General features: G+C 42.5%; 1 protein-coding gene across 10 annotated transcripts in view; it reads left to right on the top strand.

Moving 5' to 3' along the window:
* The window catches only part of kiaa1109 (KIAA1109 ortholog), a 626997-nt gene that overhangs the window by 337984 nt on the left and 274886 nt on the right, over positions 1–14127 (top strand). For all 10 annotated transcript variants that reach the window (XM_072495716.1, XM_072495713.1, XM_072495719.1 and 7 more), the window contains exons 38-39: positions 2347–2498; positions 11753–11903. In XM_072495716.1, the coding sequence (XP_072351817.1) occupies positions 2347–2498; positions 11753–11903 (303 nt within the window). The remainder of the gene's footprint in view (positions 1–2346; positions 2499–11752; positions 11904–14127) is intronic.

Raw genomic sequence — 14127 nt, 5'->3', positions numbered from 1 at the left:
TTGTAGTAATTTCTCACAAACCGTAGAACTACTGCAGTTATCTTCCTGGCCTCTCACGATCCAATGCCTTTTGAACTCTCTGTGACTTTACAGACAGTAGTCTGTTCTGGTTCCCAGTTTCTTCTGTTCTGTTAACTCCAGACTTCTTGGAAATGTCTCTTCATTTCTCTAATTTCCTTAACTAGCTGGACTTTAGGTTTCCGGCCTAGGTTTACTTAACCATCATTCCATAGTAAAGCTTTTCCTCTAGCAAGGCTGAGACAGATGTTCCCTCTTTAGCCTTCTAAAACCAACTGTTTCTATCAGAGCTGTGAGAGCTGTGTTCTCTCTCTCTACCTATCTCCAGCTGCAATCAAATCAGCCAAACTTAAACTTGAAAGGTTCTCTACCTTACCTTACAAGGCCCCAGCTGCTAAATAACCACTGCTAGTTTATTTACTCTTCTACGCTGTAGTCCTCTCCAAACAGATTAGAATCACAGTTGGAGTTAAAACTGTAGAATCATGTGATCTGTAGCACCATTATTTTGGTTCAGCAGAGTTCATTTTTAAATAGTCAAAAGTTAAATTTGGTTTTAAACAATTTATGATCCCTTTCATGTCTTGGGGACATGACACAAGCATCAAGCTGACTCAGAACCAAGCTGCAGCTTCATGAGACCTGTGCTCTCAGCACCTTTATTTTATGGCCGTGAAATATGGACACCTTAAAGCCATCAAGAACGGAAGTCCAACAACTTTCATCTTTGTTGTTTGCGGCACATTCTGGGTATCTCATGGAAGGACAAAATCACAAATGTGTCAGTCCACTCTAAGGCAATTCTTCCAAGTACGTGGGCACTCACCAAGCAGAGGTGGCTTCTCTAGCTCAGGAATGATTGCAGGATGTGATATAGGCAAATGCTTAAGGCTTTTCTGTATGGTGAGGTAGCTGGAATTGGATGACCAGTAGGGTGCCCAAAGCTCCACTTCGCGAATGCTTATAAGTGTGACATGAAGGCCCTAAAAGCGAATTCACACACGTGAGAGATACTTGCTGATGACAAGGGCAAAGGCAACAATATCTGTAGGTCAGCTTGTGCTGCCATGACAATCTGTGGTTTTCGTGGCTAATACTCAAAATGAAATCACATGCTTCCTTTAAGCAAAGGTGATGCCAGGAGTCGGTGTCTGCTGAGACTGGGCTAGCAAAGGTGCCAACACAACAACCCACAATGACACCTGCTAACCACTTCACATGCTGCACTTGTGGCAGAACTTGCCTGTTACGGATTGGTCTTTTCAGCCCTTAGTGGAAGTGCACTGTATGAAGCAAACCCATCCCGAATGGATTTGATTTGCTGCATGTCCATCATCTTAATGCAGATTGAAGGATGCCAATGACGTGGTTGGCGTTGAGGCATGCTGCTGCATCAGAATAGAATACATAACTTACAAGGTCTGGCTTCCGATACTGGATACTGTTTTCTATTCCTTGACGTAAAACATTCATCACCTCTGTATAAAATTACATTTGAAAATTTGGTTGTACAGCTGATCCTTTAAAAGGCTGGAGCTGTTCACGTCAAAATTCCATACATTGTAGTAAAATTTAATTATTTTTGAAGATTAGAACAACTCCTCTTGAAGCTGTGGCATCCTACTGTCTACATAATTACATTCAGGGTATTATGTTTTTTCATTGACTCCCAAACACACTGTTCCAGCATTATTTTAATGTGAAAAATGCTTTTTATATTCCATTATCATCAGTTGAGATTTACTGAAACTTAGACTTGCTGTGAGGTTTGGCTTGAAATGGTTCATTGTGTTAAGCTACCCTGAGCATCTTTTTTAATTAAATTGTTAACATTATTAAAACCCAGCATTATTAATCAAGTAATATTTTGTGCATTCATATTCAAATTATACACCCTGCTATTACTTTATTCTGAATTAATTTGTCTGTTTAATTTTGGTGCAAAAGTCACCAGTGAACAGATGCCAAAGTCACCAGTGAACAGATGCCAAAGTCATTCCAGTTTTTCGATTCTCTGCCACCTCAAATTCTGAACATTAGATCTCAGCTATTTGTGATATGCCTTTTGCCATTTTTGCATTTTAATTGGTTCGACAAATTTGGGAGGAAGAAAGTGCTAAGTTTGCAGTACATGTGGCCACGTTTTGGCCATTCTATTACTTTTCCTGGTCAAACCCAGTCAAAGGATATATGACCATGTGGTATTGGATGAAAAATATTAATTATTAGTTTCTTTTGAAAGATCAACGTGTTTGGTTTATGCTGAAAATGCGTTAATATAACATTACAATTTGTACAATTTTTTATTTTTTAACTCATTTTGTTTAGGATGAAGGGGTGGAGTCTGATGACCTTAAAAAAGATCTTCCTCTGCTGCCACCACCCCCAGATTCCAGCAGCATGAAACTTACTATTAGTGAAATTTGGTTTAGCTTTGCTGCTCCAACCAATTTACGTTCACGTGTTCAGACTTATTCCAGGTAAGCCTTTCAATTTCTGTAAGATGAACCTTTTCATGGGTGAAAATCAGGTCTCTTATCATTAAATGCCTTTCATAGACATTCCTAAAGTTGAAATGTGTGCCTATAATAAATTAGGTAACTCTGCACGAGGAGACACATTCATTTTTTCAACTGTATAGTTTATATGTTAAGAGCAGGACCATTGCACCAGAATGTGCACCAGAACATTCTCAGCAAAGGTCAACAGTAGTTAGTTGAAAAATTGGTTACTGGTGTCATGTAGGCATTATCATTTTCTATTCTACTCGGGATCAACTTTAATTTGGGAATGTTGTCTCATTTTCCATTATGGGCTTCCCAAGTGGGACAAAAATAATTTGTGGAATAAATTTACCGAAATTAATTTGGGATATTGAAGACTGCAGCAGACTTTTCAACTGTCATACTGTAAGATGAGCTTTGAAAAGTTATGAACCTGAGTTTTACCAATTAAAATATAATGCACCCTTGCACTTTGATATCTGAGAGCTGTACAAGTAACTTGTTTTGTATTTCATGGACTTGTACAAAAATACAGCATAGAAGGAAGCTATTGAATCCATCATACCTGTGCAGAATTAGTAATTGCTCCTGCTCCCCTGCTTTTTCCCCAGAGCATAGCGAATATTTCCTCTTCAATTATTTTTGAAAATCGCTATTGAATTTGCTTCCTCGAAACCGTAGCCTTTTTCATCAATCTGTCCATGTCTCCTGAAGTCTTCTACTGCTCTCCTCACCGGCTGTTAGTTTCAAAGCTTTTTGTTATCTGCAAACTTTGAAATTATCCCCTTTATGTTCAGATATGTCAAAAAGAGCATAGGTTCCAATATTGATCCTTATGCTGCTACTGCTGTTTAATAGCTGGGACTTTGCCAATCAGTCTGTATTTAGAAATTTATCAAGCAACGTCTGAAATCCATATGACCATTAACTAATTAATTACACTGCTTTCATCATAGATTCTTTACAAGAAAGAATATGTTAGTGAGTAGGATAAACTTGAAAAATTATGAATTAGTAGAATTTATTACTTAGTAGAAGAGGCAAAGTTTGCTCTTTCTCAGTAAATTGTTTTTCTTATTATTTGTTCTTGAGATATGGGCATCATCAACAAGGTTGTATATTTTGACCTGACCTAATCTCTCAAGGTGATGGTAGGCTTTGAACATCTGCAATGCTTTTGGTGCTCCTACAAAGTTGTTGCACAAGAACTTTGCTGTACTGTGTCCAATGTAAGCAAATCTTCCCTTAAATATGGAGAGAAAATCTGCACACAGTATTCTAGTTGTGCCTTATCAAAGCCCAGTGTAATTGTAGCAAGACTGGTATGTTCTTGCACTCTAATCCATTGCAATAAAGGCCAAAATGCCATTTGCCTTCCTACTTGTTTGCTATACCTGCATGCTAACTTTCTGTGTTCCTTGTGTGACTATACCCAAGTCCCTCTGAACATCAACTTTTAAAAGTTTCATGCCATATTGGAAAAAATGCTGCTTTTTTATTTTTACAACCAAAGTGAATAACCTCACGCTTCTCCACATTATACTTTGTCTGCCCCCTTGTTGCCAACTCACTTAATATATCTCTAGACTGGATTTAACGTTCTTCCTCCGGATTTAAAGGTGGGCTCTCATTAAGTCCAATGGGTAGCTTACCCGCTGCCCAGTATTCACCCCCTTCCCTCAAAGCAGGTATACCAGCAGCAGGGCTGCACGCCAGTGTACTAATTATGTCTCAACCTGTCTCTGCCAGGAGGCCTATACCAAGTGGCCAGCTTAGCAGTTTCCTCTGTGTATTAAGTCCATGGAGGCGGAAGTCCCGTCACCAGAATTCCTTTTATTTACAAACCCAACAGCTGAATAACCATGACCATTCAGTCTGCTGTCTACACCCGGAGTGCAGAGGATCTGACACTCCCTGTTATATACACGGAAAGGGGTTCCCTGATTGGGCTACTAATCAGGGAACTCTTATTCTAATTGGCCAATCTCAAAAGGCCTGGCCTAAGTCATTACACCTGCATGGGCTGGTAGTGGGCAGGACCTCCCCTTCCAAGATTCTGACCTTCAGGTTACCCATCCCCCTGTGTACCACTTTGGCACCTGGAGGAATCCCCAAGTATACTAAATGATCTCCCACCCCTTGGCCGGTGTTGAAGAGTTGCCAAATTCTGATTGGCTTCTGATCAGAAATGCAGAAGTCCAGTGGCCAGCCCATTAATGGCTGTGGGATGGCATGTGTTCCTCTCAAAGGGCTCCCCGTCCGACCTTTAGCCGGGGAGTACAGGGAATCCGGCTCTTCAACCCTATCTCTCTTTGCATTATAATTCAACCCTATCTCTCTTTGCAATATTCTTGAGTGATAGGTAGAAAATCTGGACCTGTTTGAGGGAGCAGACGCTCGTCCATTGGGATACTTTCCTTGCCTTTGCTCCTCTCCTTCATCCTGTCCATTACCACACACCCTTTCCACTTCCAACACTGACTCCCCAATCTGCCCCTGAATTTTCTATTCCCTACCTACCTCCCTCTTCCTATCTGCGTCTGTGCCATTGACTATCAGGGTGCAATTATCCCTTGGCCCTCAAACCTTGCTTAATCTAAATATTGTACTTGTAGTACCATGGTAGACAATTATTGGGTAATTACAAGTGAGTTGCTATATATTAACCGATGATTAATGTTAAGGAGGATAATGTTTAATTGAGGTTAGTAATACTGAGATAAGTGGCATAGAACATAGAACAATACAGCGTAGTACAGGCCCTTCGGCCCACGATGTTGCACCAAAACAAAAGCCATCTAACCTACACTATGCCATTATCATCCATATGTTTATCCAATAAACTTTTAAATGCCCTCAATGTTGGCGAGTTCACTACTGTAGCAGGTAGGGCATTCCACGGCCTCACTACTCTTTGTGTAAAGAACCTACCTCTGACCTCTGTCCTATATCTATTACCCCTCAGTTTAAAGTTATGTCCCCTCGTGCCAGCCATTTCCATCCGCGGGAGAAGGCTCTCACTGTCCACCCTATCCAACCCCCTGATCATTTTGTATGCCTCTATTAAGTCTCCTCTTAACCTTCTTCTCTCCAACGAAAACAACCTCAAGTCCATCAGCCTTTCCTCATAAGATTTTCCCTCCATACCAGGCAACATCCTGGTAAATCTCCTCTGCACCCGCTCCAAAGCCTCCACGTCCTTCCTATAATGCGGTGACCAGAACTGTACGCAATACTCCAAATGCGGCCGTACCAGAGTTCTGTACAGCTGCAACATGACCTCCCGACTCCGGAACTCAATCCCTCTACCAATAAAGGCCAACACTCCATAGGCCTTCTTCACAACCCTATCAACCTGGGTGGCAACTTTCAGGGATCTATGTACATGGACACCTAGATCCCTCTGCTCATCCACACTTTCAAGAACTTTACCATTAGCCAAATATTCCGCATTCCTGTTATTCCTTCCAAAGTGAATCACCTCACACTTCTCTACATTAAACTCCATTTGCCACCTCTCAGCCCAGCTCTGCAGCTTATCTATGTCCCTCTGTAACCTGCTACATCCTTCCACACTATCGACAACACCACCGACTTTAGTATCGTCTGCAAATTTACTCACCCACCCTTCTGCGCCTTCCTCTAGGTCATTGATAAAAATGACAAACAGCAACGGCCCCAGAACAGATCCTTGTGGTACTCCACTTGTGACTGTACTCCATTCTGAACATTTCCCATCAACCACCGCCCTCTGTCTTCTTTCAGCTAGCCAATTTCTGATCCACATCTCTAAATCACCCTCAATCCCCAGCCTTCGTATTTTCTGCAATAGCCTACCATGGGGAACCTTATCAAACGCTTTGCTGAAATCCATATACACCACATCAACTGCTCTACCCTCATCTACCTGTTCAGTCACCTTCTCAAAGAACTCAATAAGGTTTGTGAGGCATGACCTACCCTTCACAAAGCCATGCTGACTATCCCTGATCATATTATTCCTATCTAGATGATTATAAATCTTGTCTCTTATAATCCCCTCCAAGACTTTACCCACTACAGACGTGAGGCTCACCGGTCTATAGTTGCCGGGGTTGTCTCTGCTCCCCTTTTTGAACAAAGGGACCACATTTGCTGTCCTCCAGTCCTCTGGCACTATTCCTGTAGCCAATGATGACATAAAAATCAAAGCCAAAGGTCCAGCAATCTCTTCCCTGGCCTCCCAGAGAATCCTAGGATAAATCCCATCAGGTCCCGGGGACTTATCTATTTTCAGCCTGTCCAGAATTGCCAACACCTCTTCCCTACGTACCTCAATGCCATCTATTCTATTAGCCTGGGGCTCAGCATTCTCCTCCACAACATTATCTTTTTCCTGAGTGAATACTGACGAAAAATATTCATTTAGTATCTCGCCTATCTCTTCAGACTCCACACACAATTTCCCATCCCTGTCCTTGACTGGTCCTACTCTTTCCCTAGTCATTCGCTTATTCCTGACATACCGATAGAAAGCTTTTGGGTTTTCCTTGATCCTTCCTGCCAAATACTTCTCATGTTCCCTCCTTGCTCGTCTTAGCTCTCTCTTTAGATCCTTCCTCGCTACCTTGTAACTATCCATCGCCCCAACTGAAACTTCACACCTCATCTTCACATAGGCCTCCTTCTTCCTCTTAACAAGAGATTCCACTTCCTTGGTAAACCACGGTTCCCTCGCTCGACGCCTTCCTCCCTGCCTGACCGGTACATACTTATCAAGAACACGCAGTAGCTGATCCTTGAACAAGCCCCACTTATCCAGTGTGCCCAACACTTGCAGCCTACTTCTCCACCTTATCCCCCCCAAGTCACGTCTAATGGCATCATAATTGCCCTTCCCCCAGCTATAACTCTTGCCCTGCGGTGTATACTTATCCCTTTCCATCATTAACGTAAACGTCACCGAATTGTGGTCACTGTCCCCAAAGTGCTCTCCTACCTCCAAATCCAACACCTGGCCTGGTTCATTACCCAGCATATTTGGATGATATCAATTTTGTAATGGTGTTAGATTTTAAGCTCCAGGATGTATATTTAGCAGGATGATGTGTGCTGCTAAAAAAATATTGTGCTATAAGTAGAAATGTCAGATGTTTTTGTGTAAAACAGTTTCAAAAGTTAACATTTTTGGATATGCGGGATCGTCATGGAACCAAAGTACACTGACTTTGCGAGAGAATCGCCTGGGGCGCCATTTTTACCTGCGACGCCGGTCCGACGCCCTCCCGCGATTCACCCCAGCAGCGAGAACGGCCCCGCCGAGGTCTGCGCGGTGCAGGCCAGAGAAACGCCCGGGATCCCCAAAATGGCGATTCTCTGCTCTCCCGATATTCTCTGGCCCGGATGGGCCGAGCGGCCTGCCCAAAACGACGGCTTCACTCCGGCGCCATCCACACCTGGTCGCTGCCGGCGTGAACGCCGCGGGAACGCTGGGGTGGCGAGGGGGGTTCCTGCACTGGGGGGGTGCTCAAAAGGGGTCTGGCCCGCTATCGGTGCCCACCGATCGGCGCGCCGGCCTCTCTGAAGGAGGACCTCCTTTCCTCCGCTGCCCTGCAAGATCGATCCGCCACCATCTTGCGGGGCGGCCGTGGGGAGGACGTCAACCATGCATGCGCGGGTTGGCGCCGGTTATCCCGCGCAAGCACGGTTGACGTCATTTACGCGGCGCCAGCCCTGTCATTTACGCGCCGCCGCTTTTATGCAGCGCTAAGGCCTGGCGCACGTAAATGACGCGCCACCGCTCCTAGCCGCCCGGGGGCGTGTGAATCGGGGTCTGGGAATGGTCTCCGACGCCGGAGTAAAACACTCCGGTTTTCACTCCGGCGTCGGCACTTAGTCTCCAGATCGGAGAATCGCGCCCCATGACTTTGGATAAAGTAGTTTGGATGAGATAAAGCATAAGTCTTTATTGAAAGCAAGATGGACTTAAACGAAAACAAATGCATTAGCTATTCATCAGATAACTATTTATTCATATGGCAGTTGCAATGGTGTGAATCCACCGTACATGAGTAAAGTTCTCAGCATTTCAGCCCCTTTACACGCATACACCACCTCCTTCCCGAATACATTGTTGAGAGGTGGCATAATCATTTGTAAATCCTAGCATTAATTTTGCTATTATTTTAAAATTACAGCAGAGACATGTGTGCACTGAAAGCATGAATGATTGGTGTGGCTCCAAAAGGATAGGTGGGGTTACAGGGATAGGATGGAGGCATGGCTTAAGTAGGGTGCTCTTTCCAAGGGCTGGTACAGACCCGATGGGCCAAAAGGCCACCTTCTGCACTGTAGGATTCTATGATTCACGTGGTGATGTTTCTATGCTGACTAAACCAATCAGATTCCTTTCCATTGTTCAGACTGGAAATGATTCCAATGTTCTATCGTACATTATCTGGAAGGACCACAAATATCAATCCATTCAGTACGTACCTTTGGCAACTCCTGCTTCCACCAGTCACTTCCTCCATGGACTGTGACCCCCACAACTGAATATCAAGCCACCATTTCCCAAGTTAATACTGGACTTTTCTCCTCCAGCGATCTCTCTCCACAGTTTCTCAGCCCTGCACAACTCATTTCTAACCTCCTTCTGAAAATCTGCCAAAGGAATAAAATACCTTTTGTCTCACGATTCATTCTTATTTCCTCTTATCCCAACACCTATCTATTTTTGTCCAGTTTTTTCTCACCTGCATCATTGTTGCATCCTCTGGCGCCTCTTTACATTGAACTATTTTTCCCTGCACAGGTTTCTCCGGTTGAGAACATAAGAACTATGAGCAGGAGTAGGCAATTCAGCCCCTCAAGCCTGCTCCACCAGTCAATACCATGATGGCTGATGTTATCACGGCCTCAACTCCACTTTTCCACTCATTCTCCATAACCCTTCAACCCATTACTAATTAAGAATCTGTCTATCTCCTCCTTAAATTTACTCAATGTCCTTTTGTTCTCAATTGTCCCACAAGAGGAAGCATTTGCTCTATGTCTACTTTGTCAATACCTTTTGTCATCTTATATGCCTCAATTAGATTGCCTCTCATTCTTGCATAGATCCCATCAATGTCTGTTTTCTGTTTGTTTCAGGGTACATTGAATGTTTATCTTGTTCTAGTACTTTTAAAGTTCCTCTTATTCCTTTACATTCATGATTACTGGTGCTATGTCCTACTTTAACGTCTGTTACATACCCACTGACTCCTTCAAACCTTCAACTGCCTGGATTATACTTCTTACCATCCTGCTTGTAAGGGTACAATTCCCTTCTTTCATCTGTTTTACCAGTTTTGCATGCTTTCCTTTTTACCTTACACTGCACTATTTAGTTGTTCAAACACCCTTGCTCACTCACACTTTTTATTTCTTCAGTTCATCTCATTACACCTTTTATTGCTGTTGGTTAACTATCACCTGCTGTGGACGTCATAACTTTACAGGGCATTCTATTTGTTTTCTTGTGTGGGCTTGTTTGTTTTTCTTCCTTTTAACCTGGTCTGTTCCTTTTTTAAATGCTGCTCATCTGCAATTATAGAATGGTTGCAGCGCAGAAGGAAGCCATTTGATGCGTTGTGTCCATGCTGGCTTTCTGCGAGAGTATCTCACTTTTCCACGCTTTCTCTGTGGCCCTGCAATTATTTTCTCTTCTCATGCTTAACCAGTTGTCATTTGAAAGCCATGATTGAATCTTTCTCCACCACACACTCAGGCAATTCATTCCAGATTCTAACCACTTGCGGTGTAAGAAGGTTTTTTCACACCTCGCTATTTATTTGCCAATCTTAATTTGTGTCTTCTGACCCTTCTAATACTGGGAATAGTTTCTTCCTATCTACTTTGTCCAGACCTCTCATGATTATGATAACGTCTATCCCTCCGCCTTCTCTAAAGAAAACAACCCCGGTTTTTAATCCCTGAAACCATTCTCCCAAATCTTTTCTGCCATCCTCTCTAAAGTCTTCACATCTTTCCAAAAGAGACAGTCCTCCAGTTAAGGCCAAATCAGTGTTTTATAAACATTCATCATAACTTGCTTGCTTTTGTACTTTCTACCTCTATATAAGGCCCCAGGATCTTGTGTGCCGTTTTAACCACTTTCTCAACTTGCCCTGCACCTTAAATAATTTAGGCACATATACCCCAGGTCTGTCTGTTCTTGTGCCCACTTTTTAATTGTAACCTTTACTTTATATTTCCTTTGCTTGTTCTTCCTATCAAAAGATATCACTTCACACTTCCGTGTTAAATTTATATCTGTTCCAATTCTGAGGAGGTCTGAATCTGGAGTGTCTTGCCTGTCCTTTTCACAGATGCCGCCTTTTCTTTTATAATCTTACTTAAGTTGGCATAACTGTTGCCTGAAAAGTATGGACTAATGTTGAGCAGCTTGGTGCAGACCTTTAATTAGCTGCCATTGATTCCGACGTTGCCAGGCAAGTTCTATTGTTCCGAATGTCCCTTACTTACAAAGATTGTGTTAAAAGATTGTTTAAATATGGAAAAGGTTTAATATGACATTCGGATTCCGAACTTGCATATTGTATATTCAAACACAATGTGCAAAAGGTTTACAGATCCTTCCAAAATGCTTTTATTTGATGAAATGCTTCAGCCTTTGCTTCCCTGTATATATGAAAGATCTTATTTATTCATGACAACAAAATACCTATTAAAAACATGCAACTGGACAGTCACATGGAAAATCTATGGCCACTTTCTATTTGTTTTTCAAATGTCACAACTGAATAAAATTAAAATTTTGCACGATTTTGAATTGCTGTGAAAGTCCAAATGTGTTACATGAGTTTCGTAAATAACATTTTGAATTGTACATGTTCAACTAAGGTCAAAATTGAATGTAGTACTACCGACTGCAAATCATTCTTCTAAATAAGTTTATTAGGTCAGTAAGAGAAATGTCTTGCTAGTGTTGATAAACTTTGTGTGAGGGGCATGAGTAGTCAGTACGTTGCTCAGAGCAGATGCAATTTGCATGTGTTGCATTATAAAAGCCAATTTTGCTAACTAATAACTTGTGCCTTTTTTTGTATCGTGTAATGCATTCAGTCAGCTGAACTTCTGCACGTTGTTTCGTTCTGTAAGCTAACAACTCATTTTATGGTAAAATTCTGTGGTAAAAATTCAGCTGCTTTGTATTGTTAGAATTTTTAAAAATGGTTTTGTTACAGGCAGCTAAACCTTTTAAGCACAGCTACTCCAGCTATTAGTGCCTGGCTTATTCCTATTGATCAGCTGAAATCTTCCTTGAATAAATTGGAAATGGAAAGAACTCTTCGTGTGTGTGCTGTGATGGGCTGCATCATGACAGAGGCTCTAGAGGTAATAGTAAAATTAGTTTTTCGCATTCAAAAAATAAAAACTTTCTTTGTTTGCACGCACAACATGACACTGGAATTGTCCCAGGCTACTAATGTAAGTAATGCATGGAGGATAATTCCTTGAGGTGAGCCGATAGCACGGTTGTCTTCTTGTGTTAGTTTTTATCCATGTTAGTACTTCTGGATACACTTGCTGCACCTCCATTGATAAAACTTTTCAATGTAGTGAACTCGATTACTTGCAATCCTTGTTACAAGATAGCCCAATTTTCCACCAGAGTTTGACAGGAATAAAACTGTACAAAATAAATTACCTCACTGCAGAACCTCCTTTTGTTCTTTATGTTTGATCTTTCTTACTTGTATTTCTTTTGGCTATTTGTACTAAATGAGTTCCATGTGTATTTCTATACTGTAGTAAAAGTTTCTCCCACAGGGGCACCTTGGCCCTAGAGAGCTACTCCATTTGGCATCCCTGCCATGGCTTTGGAAGGTGACATGAAAGCAGTTAATATCTCAGTTGATGAAATGTAATCATATATATGATGCAGAGCTCCTGTTATGAATAAAATATGCTGAGTCCTTAGAACTTTTACGGCCACAATTTTATGCTTCCTCCCCCCTGCGGACTCTGAGGCTGTGGGGGGAGTATAAAATAGCATGGCCAGGACGTGATTCCTTCCGGGATCCTGCCTGCTCCCGATCAGTCACGATTTTATGGTGGAGAACCAGCTCTTGCCCCTATTAAGGCCCTTAAATGGCCCCTTAATGGCCACTTAAGGGCCTTTTCCCACCCAACCTCCATTTTTAGGTTGGCGCGTGCCAGATGACTGAGGATGGGAAACTGAAAAAGTTCTCACCCTCGATCTCGGGTGGAAAGCAGGATGGATGATGGCACCTTAATTGGAAGGCCCCTTCAGACTAGGAGTACCCTCCCTTTAGGGGCCATGGAGTTCTGTGCCTCTCGCCAATCGGATTGGCTGACAGCTCTCCAAGGCGGGACTTGCCATTCAAGTGCGGATGGATGTTCCACCTGCTGTTGATCAAAGCTCAGTTGAGCGTGCAATGGCAGTGGGCCTGTCGGATTAGGCAGGGATGTGTTTCCCGCCAACTTTAAGGGTGACGGGTAGTGAGTGCTCGCCATCCTGAAAATTCAGACCTAGGCGTCATTTAATGTCATTTGTCTAGAATATCGTATATGATGACCACAAAGATCTTAGGTGCATTTACCCGAGGCATGACAGACCAGTTGCAAGTGATGTATGTCAGCTGCAACCGACCATGTAAACAACAGATGCACCAAAAGTGGAAAGAATAGCTCTATTCTAGAACACATGAATTTACACTATCTGGCAACGCAAAGAAATTAGACATTTTGCTCATTGCTCATAGGATCAAAGCCTGGAGTGTCAATTATCCATCCCTTATCCAGCATGGCTGTTCAAAAATGCCATGGATGGTACATACAAATATGTGAATTAGGAGCAGGAGTAGGCAATCTGGTCTACCAATCAGTAAGATCATGTCTGATGGTATTTTAACTTCAACTTCACATTCCTGCCTACCCTTGATAACATTTCACCCTTGCTTATCAAGAATCTATCTACTTCTGCCTTAAAGATATGTAAAGACTCTGCCTCTACCACCTTTTGAGAATTCCAAAGCCTCACAACCCTCTGGGTGAAAAAAAGGTTTCTTCATCCTTATTTTTAGACAGTAGCCCCAGTTCGAGATTCCCCCACAAGTGGAAACATCCTCTCCACATCAACTCTGTCAAGTCCTCTCAGAATCTCATCTGTTTTAATCAAGTCACCTCTTACTCTTCTAAACTCCAGCAGCTACAAGCTTAGCCTGTCTCAGAAGACAACACACCCATTCCAGGTCTAAATCTAGTAAACCTTCTCTAAACTGTTCTATTGCATTTACATCTTTCCTTAAATAAGGAGACCAATACTATACACAGTGGAAGACACAAATAACATGCCAGTGACTGATGGAAATAAAGATATGATAGGTGAGGACCTTGAGATGATTGTAATCACTAAGGAGGCAGTATTGGGCAAGCTAATGGGGCTAAAGGTAGACAAGTCTCCTGGCCCTGATGGGATGCATCCCAGAGTGTTAAAAGAGATGGCTAGGGAAATTGTAAACGCACTAGTGATAATTTATCAAAATTCACTAGACTCTGGGGTGGTCCCAGAGGATTGGAAAGTAGCAAACGTGAC

Source organism: Scyliorhinus torazame, chromosome 3, assembly GCF_047496885.1.
Source record: "Scyliorhinus torazame isolate Kashiwa2021f chromosome 3, sScyTor2.1, whole genome shotgun sequence".
Classification (NCBI taxonomy): Eukaryota; Metazoa; Chordata; class Chondrichthyes; order Carcharhiniformes; family Scyliorhinidae; genus Scyliorhinus; species Scyliorhinus torazame.
Note: the sequence above shows the minus strand (reverse complement) of the source record. Positions and strands in the feature narration are given on the sequence as shown.